Source organism: Scyliorhinus canicula, chromosome 7, assembly GCF_902713615.1.
Source record: "Scyliorhinus canicula chromosome 7, sScyCan1.1, whole genome shotgun sequence".
In the NCBI taxonomy this organism is placed as follows: Eukaryota; Metazoa; Chordata; class Chondrichthyes; order Carcharhiniformes; family Scyliorhinidae; genus Scyliorhinus; species Scyliorhinus canicula.
In genome coordinates this window covers 111,914,231-111,933,844 of record NC_052152.1, presented here as the reverse complement: position 1 = coordinate 111,933,844, position 19,614 = coordinate 111,914,231, and the positions used below count along the sequence as shown (strand labels likewise).

At 44.3% G+C, this 19,614-nt stretch overlaps 2 protein-coding genes and 1 non-coding gene across 3 annotated transcripts in view; 1 reads left to right on the top strand and 2 right to left on the bottom strand.

Annotated features, from left to right (window-relative positions):
* Positions 1 to 2,948: 2,948 nt before the first annotated feature.
* Positions 2,949 to 18,152, bottom strand: tpt1 (tumor protein, translationally-controlled 1). Its single transcript, XM_038802688.1, has 6 exons — positions 17,995 to 18,152; positions 17,625 to 17,698; positions 9,123 to 9,310; positions 5,664 to 5,769; positions 5,200 to 5,316; positions 2,949 to 3,118 (listed from the first exon to the last, which is right to left on the bottom strand). Exons 1-6 carry the CDS (start codon positions 18,020 to 18,022, stop codon positions 3,116 to 3,118), a joined length of 516 nt encoding a protein of 171 aa, XP_038658616.1. The 5' UTR covers positions 18,023 to 18,152; the 3' UTR covers positions 2,949 to 3,115.
* On the bottom strand, positions 3,217 to 3,347 carry LOC119969813. The gene has a single exon (XR_005461482.1). It is a non-coding gene; the product is annotated as a small nucleolar RNA SNORA31 (small nucleolar RNA).
* cog3 (component of oligomeric golgi complex 3) overlaps positions 17,619 to 19,614 on the top strand; it is a 104,460-nt gene continuing 102,464 nt past the window's right edge. The window contains exon 1 of the mRNA XM_038802687.1: positions 17,619 to 17,748. Within this exon, the coding sequence (XP_038658615.1) occupies positions 17,677 to 17,748 (72 nt within the window). The 5' untranslated portion in view covers positions 17,619 to 17,676. The remainder of the gene's footprint in view (positions 17,749 to 19,614) is intronic.

Below are 19,614 nucleotides of genomic sequence, written 5' to 3'. Positions count from 1 at the left end.
TAGGACACTACAGGCAATTTAGCATAGCCAATCCACCTAACCAGCACATCTTTGGACTGTGGGAGGAAACCGGAGCACCCGGAGGAAAACCACGCACACGGGGAGGACGTGCAGACTCCGCAGACAGTGACCCAGCCGGGAACCGAACCTGGGACCCTGGAGCTGTGAAGCATTTATGCCAACCAATAATTAATGGGCAGCATGGTGGCGCAGTGGTTATCACTGCTGTCTTACAGCAGAGGACACGGGTTCGATCCCGGGCCACTGTCCGTGTGGAGTTTGCACATTCTCCCCGTGTCTGCATGGGTCTCACCCCCACAACCCAACGATGTACAGGCTAGGTGGATTGGCCACACTAAATTGCCCCATTAATTGCAAAAAATGAATTGGGTACTCAATTTTTAAAAATATTAACCGCTTTAACTGCACTGTGGTGTAATTTTCAAAAAAGAACTTGATTAAATAGTAGGAAAGGAAATACTGGCAGAGCAGAGGTTGGGACAAATTGGATAGCTCTCTCAAAGTACAGGCACATGCACAATGGCCTCCTGTGCACGAGGTCTATGAATATTGATTTTTTCCCCCCCCAAAGTTGGTCAATGGCACCAAGTTATTCTGAAAGAGAGCCTCTTTGGTTAAGGAACTGCCTTCCCCCAGCCAATTTTACTACCTTATCCCTACTGCAAATGCAGCCATAGGGATTGAAACGGTCCTTTTGGTCTAGTGTATACAAGCAGTGAACTTGATTTCAATTGTTACTATACATGAGTCTTGAGAGGTCTGATAAGACCAAAGGCAAGCCCGTTGCACCACATGTTAAGAGTAATGGTGTAAGTATCTGGCACGGAATTAATTCGAGAAATGGATGCTGGCAGGTGCAGTATCCATTTAACAGGAAAGCGAAAGTGGGGTCATAAGTATCTAGTAATGAAACATTATTGTGTTGTAAAACTAGTTTTACTTCAGGTTTTATGGTTGTGTGAGAACTTGAGCGATTATCAAAGAGATTTGTATTTTTGCAGCTCATCAAGGCTTTTCAAAGCGATTTACGGCCAGTGAAATAGTTTGCAAGTATAGTTACTGCTCTAACGTAGGAAAGTAGAATACAGATGGTTTCTATATTTAGACTTCTATTTGGTGCCTATTAATACCACTTGCTGAGGATTACTGAAGCAGTCTCCTGAAAGGTTTAGATTGCAGTTGCAAAACTGATTAAGGAGTCCCTCACACAGCAAATGACAAATATAAAACTGTCTTCACATGTACATAATTCCATTTGATCTGGCATTTGGAACTGACATCCCCTCAGGCTCCATCTTATTGGTGGAATGAGATGCCGCATTGTCACAAAGGCAGGAATATCTTAATTCTCACCGAGATATCTTCGGCACTCTCCTCCCTCAGCCTCTACACCAAATGTGTTTTTAAAACAATATTTTTATTGGAATTTTAACTTCATCAAAATTTATAAACCAGAACAAAAACACCAACTTGTGTCCCAGGTTGTGACAGCATGACCAGTCCAGTAATAGTGTTTCCTTATTTATATTAGTATGCATAGTACAAAAGAGAACATATTATTTAGAGTCATATTGAACCATTGATTACGGACGATGAGAAGGGTGCTCAGTTTCCCCAGTCCTTTATGTGTGGCCTGTGTCCCTCCAGGTTTAGGGCCTACTTTCCCATTTCTCCTGCATTGTGTGCGTTCCGCCTTCCCTCTGGCTGTTCACCCTCCCCCCTACATTTGCTCCCTCCCCATCTGCTTCCACCCCCCACAAACCAACACAAATGGGCATGGCTCCATCTTAACCCCCACAATCCTGGACATGGCCTCAAAGTAGGCTGTCCATAACCCATCGAGTGTGGGGCAGGACCAGAACACGAGGGTGTGGTTAGCACAACCCTCATGATACCACTCATACCAGCCCTCCACCTCCAGGAAAAACCCACTCATCCATGTCTTGGTTAGCTGCACTCTGTGCATCACCTTAAATTGCAGCCTGTCCAAATCTCCCTCAAGCACACTTTCCAACTCCAGATCTGGCCTCTTACTATTTTTTTCAAGCAATGGTTTTCTGGTGCTGTCACGACCCTCAAATACTTTCCTTTAATCCTTTTGCCAATTGATTTAAATCTATGACCTCATACTCCCTCGAGTGCCAAAATGCTGTGAACAGAACAATACACAAGCTATGGTCTGTTTATGTAGTATAACTTAACCATGCATACTGGTCAGGAGCTGGGATAATGCAGACAAGTAATTGGGAGGATTATGTGGAGGTAGATGAGCTTGGCTGACCTCAGATCAAGCACAGAAGGGCTATTTGTTTGTATTAGTCAAATGTTTATGGCCTAGTGGATTTGGAACCAAAAAGCTATTTGAACCAGTGTCTTATTGCATGTTCAGAGCTCATGGGCTTCCTAGGTACTAACCATATACCAGGATCATTTCCTTAAGAAACCAGCCTCAACATATATCACACGGACACTTCTTACATTTTAACGTTTATTAAAGATTGACTTTTGCAGGGCTGTACGCAGTCTACCAATTCAAAACTCACTTGAAATTTGGACAATAGCATGGCAGGACATATTTAGTGAACCACACAACCACCCTTGTATTTTATGACAGAATCAGACACAAACCCAACATTTTACTTAGGAAAACTAAGGTGTTCTATACTTACCCTCGCCTCTCCCATAAAGAGCATTAGCATCATCTGATTGACTGCTTGCTCAGGGAGGATTCTTAGGCTCTCATTTCTTCGACATATCCACTGCTTCAGCTGTGATGAGAACTACTGTTTTTGTGATCTAGTCTAAGCAAATAAAGCAGGTCAGGTGCAGTGAAGGACCCATTTTAAGTCACGCTGTAAACTCTACCACATAGTACTTCCTCATCTACCACCTTTATGCCTCACGTATCAATGGAAATCAGACAGGCATTTGGGGGATTAATGCACTTTATTACAACTTAAATGTTAAAACAATGCTTCCATTTCTGATCATGAATCAGCTCAATGATACCAGTCCAACTTTATTGCAGGTAAAATGGTGAGCAGCAGGCCATTGGGATCGATGAATTCAACATGATGAACTGCAGGCAGCAGATTTACTGCAAGAAACCAGAAATCCAATGTCAGTATGCATGATAGCGACTGATATTCAAAATAACATAGTCCAGGGTAATCAAAATTCAGTATTCTCTAAACAAAATGTCCACCCTTGTTCAATCTGAATTGCCACAGGAAAGCAGACAGAAATGAAGAGTGGAGAATTTTATTTCGCATCTGAATGCAAACCAAGAAGTCCAAATTTTACTTTTGGTCTATCAGCAGATGCACATAACATAAGAATTAACTCAGGGGCTATAGTAATGTTTCAGAAAACCTCCAAAACATGTTGGTGAACCACACCAGCTGGACTGGATGGTTTCACAGATCAATTAAGTTGCTACATTGCCTTAAATGCTGCCGCTACCCTTTCTGCATCGAATAAAGTGAACTCCGTTTGCCGTGAGTCACCTTCAATGCTTCAATTTGTAGGAATCCAAAAATGATTTTGTACTCTGATCTAGATTAGTATATGGAGTAACCTTCAAGACAAGACAGCCATTTGTTGAAATAATTTACAGAAACATTAAATACTAATTTGAGGCCAAGATAGTGATATAGAATAAGCAATTTAACTTTTAAGAATGTTCAAATAGCAAGCATTGACACTGGTTAACTAGTTAGGTTAACTAGTGAGCATCTCTGCTGTATTACAGAGATCAAAATCAGAGGGATAATCATTGGCAGATAAACCATCTACTACTGTCAGCAACTCTTGCCAGCCATTAATTCAATCGAAAGTAGTCCAACACTGATTTACTGATGGCACTCAAGTGATTTCAAATGAACAATGGAATACTGATATTGGCAAAACACAGAATTGCTCCATTACATACTGGGCAACCCAGCCCCTCCCAGCCTATGGCCACCAGTCCCTGTTGTTCAGTTTTGCTCCCAACGAGCACTGAAATTTGTTCGCCCATAAACATGCTCTGCTATCTTACTCTTCAGTCCTAAGTGGCACCATTATCACCCTCCTTGGTCAATCTCTCCTTTGCTCCAACCTATCCCTGTCCTCCTATTCTGTCCATCTTCCTCTCCTACTATATAATCAGTTATATTTCTACCCTTCTTAGGGCTGCTCGGTGGCACAGTGGTTGGCACTGCTGCTTCACAGCGCCAAGAACCCGAGTTTGATCATGGCCCCGGGTCACTGTCCGTGTGGAGTTTACACTACCTTTCAGTGTATGCATGGTCTCACCCCACAACCCAAAAAGATGTGCAGGGTAGGTGGATTGACCACACTAAATTGATTGCCCCTTAATTGGAAAAAGATAATTGGGTACTCTAAATTTATTTATTTTTTAAACATTTCTAGTCCCTTCAGATCTGTAGAAGGGTCGTATGGACTTTAAAACATTATTCCGTTTCGGTCTCCACAGACGCTACCAGGCCTGCTGAATTAATTCAGCCGTTTCTGGTTTTATTTCAGAGTCCCAGCATCCACTATATTTTGTTTTTATTGAAAGACGAATGTTGTTCATGACAACTTGCCATGGCATCTTAGTGCAAGTTGAAAGCATCTGTTTCTTTACAGGCAGTTCGATCCCAGCCCCGGGTCACTGTCTGTGTGGAGTTTGCACATTCACCCCGTGTCTGCGTGGGTTTCACCCCCACAGCCCAAAGATGTGCAGGTTAGGTGGATTGGCCATGCTAAATTGCTCCTTAGTTTGAAGAAAATAATGGGGTACTCTAAATTTAGAAGTGAAAAAAAAAACTTGTCAGCTAGCATTCAGCATCTTCAACTGAATGTGGTGTTCAGCACCAGAGCTGGGACCCCACCTTTAGATGCAAACATGCCACCTAATTTCCCACTCTCATTTTGTTGGGTATTAGCATGACTACCCGCTTCTGGGCATTGATGGGTTGACAATGTGTGGAGACTAATCAACAGCAACTGGATATTGAGGCCAGGTCAAATTCTTAGCAAATGCACACAGCATTTTAAACAGACAATCTGGAGATTCTCCAGTGCTGGTCAAGACGCTTAACCTCATTTCACTTATGACTTCTTGCCAATTCAAAGCATTTAAAAATGTTTTTATTTTTTTTTAAACAGCTTCTGGGCATTCTTGGTACTCACGCATTTTTCAATTTCCAAACCATCCTTGAAGAAAACCATGTATGGAGTAATACCATCTTCACGATAGTTTAACAATCCAACCATGCCATCGTGGTTCATACTCTCACCTAAGAAAAACTAGACAAAATTTCAAAGTTCAGCACTTGGACTTGCCAAAATCATGACACAATTATATTTAATGATTGGACAACCGTTCAGTTTCACCTTAGTCACTTTCCTATCATTGCAACACACAATATGTTTGGTTCCACAGCAACAAGTTCCTCATCCATTCTTCACATGCAAATTTCAATTATGAGATATGCTATCTTGTTCAACTATTGAAGGAGCCAGAATAACACCTTACCATAAGACAAAGAATATGCCCCATTATTATCAAGTAGTACAGACCTAGGGTATTATTTAATATCTATTAATTCTGTGCATCACTGTACTGTCAATGATTAGTTATGAAAACTTATTACCTGATAGTTTACAAAATTGGATAGAATCTCTGCAATAACTGCCTGGGCATTGTCAGTGAAAGCCTTCACTCCTTCTGGATTTTCTTTCTCTATTCTTTTTTTCAGGCTACAGGTGAAGATAAAAATACATGTTAAATTTTCCCCGTGTTACTACTACATCTAGATTGTATATTTGTTTACCTAGCTAAAAATCATACGCAACTCCAGAATTATGAGCATGCTTACATGAAGCATGGTGGGACAATTCCTATCTTAAAGTTGCTATTTGAGACATGGCTGCTAGATGGTCAGGGCTTGCAACTAAATATATCAAAGTCAAGAGTGAAATGACTTTCATGGAAGAATATATCAAGAGATTAACAGGCATTCGCAACTTTTAGCAATTTTACCTAATGAGCAATCAGCCAGATTTAGTTAACTGTGAGGCTTTTATCGAAGACAATCATAGTGTTTAAGTGAGAATTACAAGCGAGAGAAATTCTAAATTTAGCTGACTTCAATACAATGTGAATCGGTAAGAGGAAAGATCGACTGGAGGTGTTAAGAATTGAAAATGAAACAGCAACAGAGGGCCCAAAGTCAGGTCAAGACAAAACCGAACAAAAAAGGCATACAAACATGCAATACACATCCCAGGGAAACTGGAAGGATAAAATATAGAAGACCACAAAATAAATTGCAAGAGCTACAAAATGCCAGTTAAGTTGAAGGATCTAAAGCTTTTCACAGTAACTTCATTGAAGCCTACTCGTGACAATAAGCGATTTTCATATCAGTAGTTTGTTGGTCAGCATGTAGAAAAATCCCAAACAAATTCCTATTTAATCACAGATAGGGACTCACTAAAATTAACATTTGCTAAGTGACAGTTAAGACAGAAAAGCTAAATGACAAGTGCCAGAAGCAGATGGTCTGCACCTCAGGGTTTCTAAGAAGTACAAGATAACACTAGGTGCCCAAACTATAACCTTGGACCAGTTACAGCCTGTGTCCAGAAACAATTGTAGCCCAAGAGTGAGTCAACATTTTGAAAACTTTCAGCTGAGCAGCAAGCCAGCACAGATTTGGTTCAATTTCTGGAAAACACGATTAAAGTAGTGGACTGGAGAGTGCCTATGGATGTTGCTCATATGGGTTTCCAGAGGTTTTAGTAAAGTTCATTAAAATCATTTTCACACGAGTGGTTCAGGTCTGGAATTCACTGCTTGGAAGTGTGGTGGAGACAGGTTCAATCGAGGTATTAAAGAGGACATTAGATGTGATAATTTGAATAGAAACAAATGTGCAAGGGTACAGTGAAAAGGCAGGGAATGGCACTAAGTATGTTGCTCACTTGGAGAGCCAGTGAGGACACAATGGTCCAAACGGTCTCCTGCATTGTAACAATTCTGTGACAAGAAACGTTAGCAAAGATGGAGCAAATTATTGACTAGAACATGGCTCAGCAAACAGTATTGAGACCTCAACTATTCACTTTTTATCACTGATTGACAGATTGGTTTCCCCTTGTCTGGGGAACCTACAATACAGGATCACAGCAGTACAAGAAGGACTTTGATGATGCAAGACTCAGTTGGAGAAATGTCTTCTTTCAGTTCTGAAATGCTGGAATTCTCTAGCCTGGAAAGTTGTGGGTGCTCGATTGAGTAAAATCAAGACATGGTTAGATAGATCTTTGGACTCTCAAGGGCCACAGGATATTGGAAGAGTTGGAATGTTGTTGATACCAACTTGGAGGAGTGACAAACCGTGAGCTTGATACAACCAACTGCAGCAGGATACAGGCAAGGCCTGGCAGATGTGATTTAATGCAGAGAAGTGAGGTTTGGCAGAAGGAATAGAGAGAAGCATTGATCTTTCAAGATGACAGGACATATTAAAGAACGTGGTTAGAAAGGTCTGGGCTACCGAAGTAAAGGTAGAGCCACTGAGTACAAAAGCAGGAATGTTATGTCGAACCGTTACAAAGTTCTAGTTGTATTAGAACATACAGTGCAGGAGGCCATTCGGCCCATCGATTCTGCACCAACCCAATTAAGCCCTCACTTCCACCCTATCCCTGTTACCCAATTACCCCTCCGATCCTTTTTGGTCACTGGGGGCAATTTATCATGGCCAATCCACCTAACCTGCACATCTTTGGACTGTGGGAGAAAACCGGAGCACCCGAAGGAAACCCACGCAGACCACACAGACAGTGACCCAGCGGGGAATCGAACCTGGGACCCTGGCGCTGTGAAGACACAGTGCTATCCACTTGTGCTACCATGCTGCCCCGTTACATCTAGCATGGTCACCACACTTGCCCCGTTACATCTAGCGTGGTCACCACACTTAGGCTTGGAAAAACGGATGATGATTTTGGTTCACATGCTGTTGCATTTAAGAAATGGTGCCAGGATTTAAGTGTTTGGGCAAGAAATGTAGAAGGATTATGGAAACACAGAGGGAATATGAATGTACCGCGAGTGATAATGACCTGGAAGGTGCTGCTCACAAGGGTGGAGGAAACAGGCAATTGATTTCAAAATGAAACTATGAGCTGGGGAAATAAACTTGCAGGGTTACAGAGAGAGCAGGGGGAAATGGAATTGACTGGATCAGTCTACAGAGCCGATATGGACTCAACAGGGCCAATGACCATGGCTATGAGGTTAAACAAACTAGGGCTAGGTGTGAAAGGGGTGGTGGAGGCCTTGAACTCTATAATGCTGGATCAATTATTAATTTTAAACCCAAGAGCGGCAGATTTCTGTTAACCAAAGCTAATAAAGGACAAGGAAAAAGGTCAGCCATGATCTCATTAACCAGTTCAAGCAGAGTTTCAGAACAAGTGCTAGGAGATTGGAGCAAAATGATAGCTCCATCTTAGATGCCTGCATAATAATCACAAAACTACCATTTAATTTCAGCTATCTTGATGGTTTTCAAAGACTTGCAGTAGTCCATTAAAAAAAATTTTTTAAAAAAGGGTACCCAATTCATTGTTTTCTAATTAAGGGGCAGTTTGGCATGTCCAATCCACCTAGCCGGCACATCTTTTTGGGCTGTGGAGGCGAAACCCACACAAACACAGGGAGAACGTGCAAACTCCACACGGACGGTGACCCAGAGCCGGGATCGAACCTGGGACAGCAGGGCCAACCCAGGTGCGCTACCGTGCTGCCCTGCAGTAGTCCATTTTCAGTAAAGGACTTGTCCAATTCCCCTACCAAAACCAAATCTCAGATACACGTTCATGCAAGGCTTTCAGATCTCCGACAGAAGCAAATATTCGGTGGAACAAATTCCATGGTGCTTTACGCAGAACCAGCCTTATTCTCAACAGTTAGGCAACTACAAAACACCCAGGGCTACAGTCCAGTGCAAGGAGCTCAGGTGTGCAACAAAGTAACAGACCATTGAAAGAGCAACAGAGGGAATACATTTGACTGTTAGAAAGTCAGTCTTTTCACTCACTCTTTCATATAGTCCTTTATGTAACTTCTGTAGGCGGTTTTTGCAAAGCTGACTTCCTTCAGATTGTGATTCAATATAATGTCAACACCACGGACAGTAGAAGACTCAGCCTGTTCACAAGGAGATTCTTGGGAAGCATTGCCACCGATTAAAGACGCATCAATCGATCCTTCAGTTCTGGAAATAACCTTGCAAAAGAAACATGGTAGCGATTAGCACAAAGCAATATATTATTCAGGTCCCCACAAGATCACCACCTCTCAATGGCACACCGCCTGGGTGATTGCAAACATCTGACCCAAGTGGTATGGGGGGTGAGATGATGGCAGAGTGGTCATGTCACTGGACTGGTAAATTCAGAGGACAAACCTAATGCCCCAAAGTAGATTGGGAACAGCCTCTTGTGGGAAAATCCACAGCAGAGCAGAGTTCAAAAAAGGAAATGGGGAGGGTAGCACGGTGGCGCAGTCAGTGGGTTAGCCCTGTTGCCTCACGGCGCCAAGGTCCCAGGTTCGATCCCGGCTCTGGGTCACTGTCTGTGTGGAGTTTGCACATTCTCCGTGTTTGCGTGGGTTTCGCCCCCCCCCCCCCCCCCCCCCCCAACCCAAAGATGTGCAATGTAGGTGAATTGGCCACGCTAAATTGCCCCGTAATTGGAAAAAATGAATTGGGTACACTAAATTTTTTTAAAAAGGAAATGGGGAGAGTAGAGGCCCACTGGGGAGAAAATTAACCTCCATTTGGAGATGCAAAGTTTGATTAGAGATAGTCAGCATGGCTTTGTCAGAGGAAGGTCATGTCTAACAAACCCGATTGAATTTTTCACGGTGATCAGGTGTGTAGATAAGGGTAGTTGCTGTAGTTTATATATGGATTTCAGCAAAGCCTTTTCCCATAAAAGAAGGAACTAACAAAAAAGGAGAAGCACATGGGATCCAAGTTAACTTGGCAAGTTGAGACAGATGGTGGTGGTAGGCTGTTTGTGAGACCGGAGGCCAGTGTCCAATGGCGTACCTCAGGGATAACCATTGCACCGCCCGGCAGATCTAATTCAACCCTGAAAAGTGAAGTGGTGCACTTTGGAAGGAGTAACAAGGCAATGGGAGTACTCAACAAATGGCAGGACATTGGGAAGCTCAGGGGAACAGACGGATCTTGGGTGAAGGCAGCAAGTTAATGGGGCAGTTAAGAAGGCATATGGGACACTTCCATTTATCCTTCACGACTTGTAAATAAGAGCAGGGAGGTTATGTTGAAGCTGTACAAATCTTTGGCTAGGCCACAGCTAGAATAGTGCGCGCAGTTCTGATTGCCTCACTATAGAATGGATGTAATTGCACTGGTGAGAGTGCAGTGGAGATTCACCAGGATGTTTCCTGGGATGGAGCATTTGAGCGACAATGGAAGGCTGGATGGGCTTGCGTTGTTTTCTTTAGAGCAGAAGATAGAGGGGGCCTGATTGAGATGTAAAGAATATGATGAACAGGGAAGATAGGAAGCAGCTGTTCCCCTTAGCTGAAGGGTCAATAACAAGGGGGCATAATTTTAAGGTGAGACAGGAGGTTCAGAGTGGATAAGAACTTCACCAGAGGGTGGAGGGAGCCTGGAATGCACTGCCTGGGAGGGTAGTAGACTTGGGAAACCTCAACCTTTAAAAAGCATGCCACTGAGCACTTGAAATGTCATAGCATTTAGGGCTATGGGCCAAGAGCTGGAAAGTAGAAATACTGTAGATATGGTGTAGTTTTGTCAGCGCAGACTCTATGGGCCGAAGGGTCCCTTCTGTACAAGACCATAATATAGAGCAGAATTAGACCAACTGCCCATTGGATTGGATTTGTTTATTGTCACATGTACCGAGGTACAGTGAAAAGTATTTTTCTGTGAGCAGTTCAAACGGATCATTTAGTACATGAAAATAAATAGGGCAACACACGGTCCACAATGTAAATACATGGACAGTAGCATCAGGTGAAGCATACAGGAGTGTAGTATTAATCAGCTCAGTCCATAAGTGTCGTTCAGGAGTCTGGTAACAGCAGGGAAGAAGCTGTTTGAATCTGTTCGTACATGTTCTCAGACTTTTGTATCTCCTGCCCGACGGAAGAAGTTGGAAGAGTACGTGGCAGAGGTCTTTAATTATGCTGTCCGCTGTCCAGAGGCACCGGGAGAAGGGGCTGGTTTAGCACACTGGGCTAAATCGCTGGCTTTTAAAGCAGACCCAGCAGCACGGTTCGATTCCCGTACCAGCCTCCCCGGACAGGCGCCGGAATGTGGCGACTAGGGGCTTTTCACAGTAACTTCATTGAAGCCTACTCGTGACAATAAGTTATTTTCTTTTTTTTCATTTCATGTAGATAGTCAATGGATGGGAGGCAGGTTTGTGTTATGGACTGGGCTGCGTTCACGGCACTCTGATGTTTCTTGTGGTCTTGGGCCGGGCAGTTGCCATACCAGGCTGTGATGCAGCCAGACAAGATGCTTTCTATGGAGCATCTGTAAAAGTTGGTAAGAGTTAATGTGGACATGCTGAATTTCCTTAGTTTCCTGAGGAAGTATAGGCGCTGTTTTGTCCCATCACATGGCTTCAGTGATGTCATTGTGTAGGTGGAGCTGGGCTGTGGCTCTAGAGTTTTACTTTCGCTTTGGGGCTGTTATTGTGGCTCGTGAGTTTTTTGCTTTCACATTTTGGCTGCTGGATTCAGACAGAAGTCTTGTCTGTCTGCATTTTAAAAGCTGTTTCCAGATTACTTGATAAAAGAGATCATTGTTTTCAGGAAGAAATTGAAATCTGCTGCACAAGAGCATCTAATCCATGTCTTGAGTGCTGCGTCACACCTTTGAAAAGGGTTTTCTGGTTTATGGGATTGTTATTAAATTGTAAGTTTAAGGGGGAATTAATTAAGGGTTATATATAGAGTACTGTAGCGGTGTGGGGTATTGATGTTTGTATTTGATAAAAGTGCCTACCGTGTTTCTAAAAATGTTCACTAATTTGTACAATAAACTTTGTTTTTAATTAAAAGTGCTTAACACCTAAATTATTTAACAGTTGTAGGTTAGGTGAGCTCCATGATATACTTTGGAGTTTTCTAAACCCTGGCCCATAACACCAGACTGTGATGCAGCCAGATAGGATGCTTTCTATGGTACATCTGTAAAAGTTGGCAAGAGTGCTTTCTTGGCGGTAGCGTCGACGTTGGTGGACCAGGACAGAGTTTTGGTGATGTCCACCCCTAGGAATTTGAATCTGTTAACCATCTCCACCTCGGCCCCATTGATGCAGACAGGTGTGCACCGTACTCGGCTCCCTGAAGTCAACGACCAGCTCTTTAGTTTTGCTGGTGTTCAGGGCTAGATGGTTATCGCTGCACCACTCCACTAGGTTCTCTATCTCCCTCCTATATTCTGACTCATCGTTATTAGAGATCCGACCAACTATGGTCCTGTCGCCAGAAACTTGCAGATGGAGTTGGAACCAAATTTTGCCACGCAGGGCCCTGGTATTACATAGAACATACAGTGCAGGAGGCGGCCATTCAGCCCATCGAGTCTGCACCTACCCACTTAAACCCTCACTTCCACCCTATCCCCATAATCCAATAACCCCTCCTAACCTTTTTGGACACGAATGGCTATTTAGCATGGCCAATCCACCTAACCTGCACGTTTTTGGACTGTGGAGAAAACCAGAGCATCCAGAGAAAACCCACAGACACGGGGAGAACGTGCAGACTCCTTACAGACAGTGACCCAATGGGGAAATCGAACCTGGGACCCTGGTGCTGTGAAGCCACACTTGTGTTACCCTGCTGCCCCTAAGGGGATATTGAGAACTATTGTGGAGGTGGTGTTGGTGTTTATTCTTGCTGATTGTGGTCTGTGGGTCAGAAAGTCGAGGATCCAGTTGCAGAGTGGGGAGTCAAGTCCTAGGTTTTGGAGCTTTGCTATGAGCTTGGCTGGGATTATGGTGTTGAAGTCTGATGGAGGAGTCCTTGCTGTCGAGATGCTCTAGGGATGAGTGTAGGCCAGAGAGATGGCGTCTGCTATGGTCCAGTTGTGGCGGTATGCAGATTGCAGTGGATCTACGCATTCTGGGAGTATGGAGTTGACGTTATTCATAACCAACCCCTCGAAACACTTCATTAAGATTGATGTCAGGGCCACTGGACAGTAGTCATTGGGGCATGTTGTCTGATTTTTCTTCGGCACCAGTATGATGGTGGTCTTCTTGAAGCAGTTGTGGACCTCGGAGTGGAGTAGGGACAAGTTAAAGACGTTGGCAAACACATCTGCCAGCTGTTCTCCACAGGCTCCGAGTGCACAGCCAGGGATGCCGTTGCCTTCCGAGGGTTCACTTTCAGGAAGGCTGATCTGACTTTGGAAGCTGTGATGGTGGGTGTTTTCTGGACTGCTGGGACACTCAACAGCAAATCGATGGTTTCTGCTCAAACCGAGCGTAGACTGCATTGAGTTCATCAGGGAGGGGTGCGCTGCTGCCAGAGATAATGCTCGGCATTACTTTGTAACCCGTTACGTTGTTTAAGCCATGCCAAACGTTAAGTCTGTAGCTCAGTCTGATATTCTCTCTTGGCATCCCGGATGGCTTTGCAGAGGTCGTACCTGGATTTCTTGTATAGGCCCAGGTCCCAGGTTCAATTCCTGGCTTGGGTCACTGTCTGTGCAGAGTCTGCAAGTTCTCCCCATGTCTTGGTGGGTTTCCTCTGGGTGCTCCGGTTTCCTCCCAAATCCCAAAAGGCGTGCTGTTAGGTAATTTGGACATTCCGAATTCTCGTTCAGTGTACCCGAACAGACAACTGAGTGTGGCAACATGAGGATTTTCCACAGCACCTTCATTATAGAGTTGGGGGGGGGGGGGGAAAGAGAGAGAGACCCACACAGACACAAGTAGAATGTGCAAACTCCACACGGACAGTGACCCAGGTCCTGAGCCCCATGAGGCAGCAGTGTGAACCACTGCACCACCATGTCGCCCATGGTAAATTCTATCATACTGTGGTCACTGCCCCCCAAGGATTACTTCACCTTAAGCTCCCTAATCAAATCTGCCTCATTAGACATCAGCAAATCCAAAGTTGGCTGTTCCCTAGTGGGTTCTATCACAAGTTGCTCCAAAAAAATCATTACGTGGATATTCCACAAATTCCTTTTCTTGGGTTCCACTACCAACCCGAGTTTCCCAGTCTACCTACATTTTGAAGTCTCCCAGGATTATGGTAATATTGCCGTTCTCATATGCTTTTTCAATCTCCTGATTCATCTACAATGACTATGACCCAAGTTTCAACCTTTCACAGAAATTCTGGACAACTCAGCCACTCAAGGACAGGGAAGAGGTGGCCACTTACTCCACAAGTATAACATGAGGAACAGCTGAAATTCTGCCTGGATCAGACTACCATCCACATACTGAACACCTAGAATCATTACTGGTGGGATCGCAACTATTCACACTGTGCCAGTTGAAACCAGTGATGAAATTATTCACCTCAACATCAAACTATAACTTCTCCCAGTCATGTGAATAGAAAAAACATATTTAAACAATGTGCAACTTGGTCACAACTACAACTTCACTGTAACCACTAATTTGTCTATATAGGTCAGGGATGGGGTGAGAAAAATTCCAGAGTCGGCATAATCACAATAATCACCACCTTAGCACCTGACTGAGGATAACCACTACCAACGCCTGCTAAGAATTCAAATCATTGGCATGTGTAGGATTGGGCACCAATATTTAATCTTCCAAGGAAGAAACGGGGGGAAAAAATCATCAACTCGACAATGTATCTGCATGAGAATTAAAAGCCCCAGAAGGTAAGGCAAATTAAATCTCCTGAAATTACAAATTCCATGAGACAACTGTATTGTATCAAGGCTGAATAGAAACCTTGTATCAACTGCAAGAAACACTTCCTTAATCTCTCTGAGAAGGTAACCAAGGGACAAAAGATTGAGAAACTTAATGTAACTGATAGAGAAGCTTAAGTGACAAATCCGCAGGACCAGTTGACCTATATCACAGGGTTCTCAAATTGATATTTGCAGAGATAACGGATGCGCTGGGTAAGATTTTTCAAACATTTCTAGATTTACAACAGTTGGAACAGATTGGAAGCTCGCAACAGTTACACTGCCATTTAAAAAGAGAGTGGGGAAAAAACTGGGAATTGCAGCCTGACATTAAGAACTGGAATCTATTATTTAGGAATGCTGAATAATGAGCTTAGCAAATCATAATATGATCAAAGTCAACATGTTTGGATTTGTAGCCAGTAGGACGTGCATCAATCGATGCTGAACACCTGGATTTCCAAAAGGCATTCAATATGTGCCACACAAAAGGACTCATGGATTTGAGGGAAATCTATTGGCATTGATAAGAGGATTGATTAATGGTCAGAAAGCAAAGAGGGGCAATAAACGGAGCATTTTCAAGTTGGTAGGCTGGAACGAATGGAGTGCTGCAACGATCCGCATGGAGGCCTTTTACATTTTTATTTATTTATGTAAATTCAGAGTACCCAACTTTTTTTTTTCCAATTAGGGGGCAATTCAGTGTGGCCAATCCAGCTACTCTACACATCTTTTTGGGTTGTTGGGGTGGAACCCACACTAATACGGGGAGAACGTGCAAACCACATAGATAGTGACCTGGGTCGTCAGTGTTGTGAGGCAGCAGTGCTAACCACTGCATCACCCTTTTTACAACCCTTGTCAATAACTTGGATGAAGAGACCAGAGCAATGAATCTACATTTGCTAACAATATGCAGGGATGAAGGCAGAGGTTGAGCAGTTTAGGCCCATGCTCGCTGGAGTTTAGAAGAACGATAGGAGATCTAATTGGAGTATAGAAGATGCAAAGGGGATTGACAGGTTAGATGTTCCCATGAGGATGAGGGGGTCATAGTTTTAGACTATGGTGGCAGATTTAAAATAGAAATTCAGAGGAATTACTTCACAAAGGGTCATGAATCAAGAGTGCAGTGGATGGTAGAACACTAAACAAATTTGTGGAGATTAAGATAAATTCAGGTGCTAATTTGATTTTTAATTAGTAGCGGGATGAAGGGTTATTGGGAGCAGACAGGAAGGTGGAAATGAGATCAGCAATGATCGTGTTAAAGATAGAGCCATTTCTGCATTCAAAGGGTGCAGAAATCTTTGCGATTCGCTACTTCAAGATTGCAGTTGGCAGACATGGGAAAATTAACAGATCGGGAACAAGCAACAAAAGTGGATGCGAAGCCAGAGATCAGCCATGAGCATACTGAATGGCACAACAGGCCCTGGTTTACCCCTCCTATTTGTTTGCGATACTATAGATTTACAACAATGGAAGGCAGGATTTCCCTGTTGGGTCATTGGCAGCATTTTACAAAAAAAAATGTTAATTCATTTTTTTCTAATTAAGGGGCAATTTAGCATGGCCAATCCACCTACCCTGCACATCTTTAGGTTGTGGGGGCAAAACCCACACAAATACAGGGATAATATGCAAACTCCACAGACAGTGACCCAGAGCCAGGATCAAACCTGGGACCTTAGTGTCATGAGGTAGCAGTGCTAACCCACTGATTGGCAGCCTTATTGGGGATGAGTCCCAATTTATAAACCCACTCTCAGCATTTAAACACAAAATTCAAAGATTGGGGTGCAGCAACTGTGCCTCAAAGGAAACAAGAGGACCATAAGCTGGTTACCACCGCTGCCTCACAGCACTACTGATCCAGATTGAACTCCAGCCTTAGGTCACTTGTGCATGAAATTTGTCCGTTCTCCCAGTGTCTACACGATTTTCCTCCGGTTACTCTAGTTTCCTCCCACAGTCCAAGTATGTACGGGTTACATCCATTGGCCATGGTAAATTGCACCTTAGTGTCCAGGGATGTGCAGATAAGGTTATGGGGTTACAGGAATAGGGCTGGGTCGATTGACAAGTGGGCATGAGTAGTTAGGGTTAGTGCAGACTTGATGGGGAGAATGGCCTCCAGCTGCATTGTAATGATTCTAGGAATTTGTATGGAGAGTTGGCCCTCTGCAGGGTGTCAGAGTAAAGATGATACTGCTTACACCAGAATGCCTCAAGTGATCACTGGAGAAAAGCAAATTACTGCGGATGCTGGAATCTGAAACGAAAGGGAAAATCTCAGCATGTCTGGCAGCATTGTAGAGAGAAAAGAGCTAACGTTTCGAGTCCAACGACTATTCAAAGAGTCATCGGACTCGAAACGTTAGCTCTTTTCTCTCCCTACAGATGCTGCCAGACTTGCTGAGATTTTCCAGCATTTTCCAATTGCCTCAAGTGATCAAGTACATTAAAGGCTCCCCAGCCTGCCAGGGAGACTGGGGATGTCGGCCCGGGAACAGGCGCAGATAACCCCGCCCTTCGGTCTCTATGGAGACCTCTGTCTACGTCACGGCGCACCATCTCTTCTCTCCCCCCCCCCCAAACCCCCAAAAGAAAAAGCCTCACCTTCCCCTCCACCTCGTAGGTGATGCCCTTGGCGCCTTCCTTGATCTTGTAGATGTCGGAGAACATCTCGTCGCCTGAGAGTGTGAAAACAAAAGAGAAACGTGTTCAGACGAGGGCGGAACAAGTTAAGTGCAGCTCTCCCACCCCCCCTCCCTTCCCCGCGGCGCAGTGCGTTACCCATACTGCGGGCCTGACGCTGCCCCAGGCCAGGATGTCCCAAGGCCTAGTCCGAAAAGGCTTTCGAGAACAATCGACAGATCCCTCGCCACCAGTCCCCCCCACCGCAATACCCACCAGCCGGGCTGCATGGCCGGCAGCCTCGCTTCTCCCACAGCACCGGAGTGAGTTGGCCGGGAGAACTGTGTCTTACCGGAGATGATGCATTTGTAAAGCCTCATTTCGAAGCGGGCAGCGACGAGCGGCAAGAACAACGGCCGTGCAGTGCGGAGAGGAAAAAGGGCGAGTCCCTTGACTCACTGGCCTTATATATACGCCGTCACACTGACGTCAGCGCGGAACTGCGTGGAGCCACGCACGTTCTCATGACGTCGAAGGCGCGCGTGTCACGCCCCCCCCCCCCGCGTTAGGAGACGCAGAACTCGAAAGTTCTGTCTGGGGAGAATGTACTTCGAGGAAAACACAAGGTTTGCATTGCTGCAAGCATCAAAATTAAAGCACAATGCTGCAGATAATAGAGATCTGAAATGAAAACAGCAATTGCTCAGCAGATCTGGCAGCATTTGTGGAGAGAAACAGGGTTAAAATGTCCAGTCTGATTTCAGAGCTGGGTTGTAATATTTCCTTTTATTTTCTTGGGAACAATCTGTGATGAGGTCCTGCGAAGTTTAATTTGAATAGCTTTATTTTTAAATAAGGTGAAATATGCACAATAATAATATGATTGGAGCGATTTAAAAATAACTAATTTAGAGTATCCAATTCATTTTTTCCAATTAAGGGGCAATTTAGCGTGGCCATTCCACCTAACCTGCACATCTTTGGGTTGTGGGGGCGAAACACACGGAGAACGTGCAAACTCCACACAGACAGTGACCCAGAGCCGGGATCGAACCTGGGACCACAGCGCCGTGAGGCAGCAATGCTAACCACTGCGCCACTGTGCTGCTCCTATATTTGAATTTCGATTTTGTTTATTGTAACGTGCAGCAAGGTACAGTACAAAGTATTTTTCTGCGAGCAGCTCAACAGATCGTTAAGTATATGAAAAAAAAGGAAGTAAAAGAAAATACATAATAGGGCAACACAAGGTATACAATGTAACTACATAAGCACCGGCATCGGATGAAGCATACAGTTAAAATAAAGTTAGAATACCCAATTAATTTTTTTCAATTAAGGGTCAATTTAGCGTGGTCACTCCACCTACCTTGCACATCTTTGGGTTGTGGGGGCGAAACCCACGCAAACACGGGGAGAATGTGCAAACTCCACACGGACAGTGACCCGGAGCCAGGATCGAACCTGGGACCTTGGCGCTGTGAGACCGCAGTGCTAACCCACTGCGCCACCGTGCTGCCCTAAGGGTGTAGTGTTAATGAGGTCAGTCCGTAAGAGGGTCGTTTAGGAGTCTGGTAACAGCGGTGAAGAAGCTGTTTTTGAGTCTGTTCGTGCATGTTCTCAGACATGTATGTCCTGCCCAATGGAGGAAGTTGGAAGAGTGAGTAAGCTGGGTGAGAGGGGTCTTTGATTATGCTGCCCGCTTTCCCCAGGCAGCGGCAGGTGTAGATGGAGGGCAGGTATGTGTGATGGACTGGGCTGTGTTCACAACTCTCTGAAGTTTCTTACGGTCTTGGGCCGAGCAGTTGCCTTATCTGGCTGTGATGCAGCCAGATAGGATGCTTTGTATCATGCATCTGTAAAAATTGGCAGGAGTTAATGTGGACATGCTGAATTTCCTTAGTTTCCTTAGAAGGTATAGGCGCTGGTGTGCTTTCTTGGTCGTAGCGCCGATGTGGGTGGACCAGGACAG

Bases quoted from the DNA above. Each gene is read 5' to 3' on its own strand.
- tpt1 (XM_038802688.1), bottom strand. From the start codon at position 18,022: ATGAGGCTTTACAAATGCATCATCTCCG. The intron at 9,311-17,624 runs GTGAGGCTTTTT...TTCTTTTGCAAG, and splicing joins CCTACGAGGTGGAGGGGAAG to GTTATTTCCAGAACTGAAGG. The intron at 5,770-9,122 runs GTGAGTGAAAAG...CTTCACCTGTAG, and splicing joins ATAAAGGACTATATGAAAGA to CCTGAAAAAAAGAATAGAGA.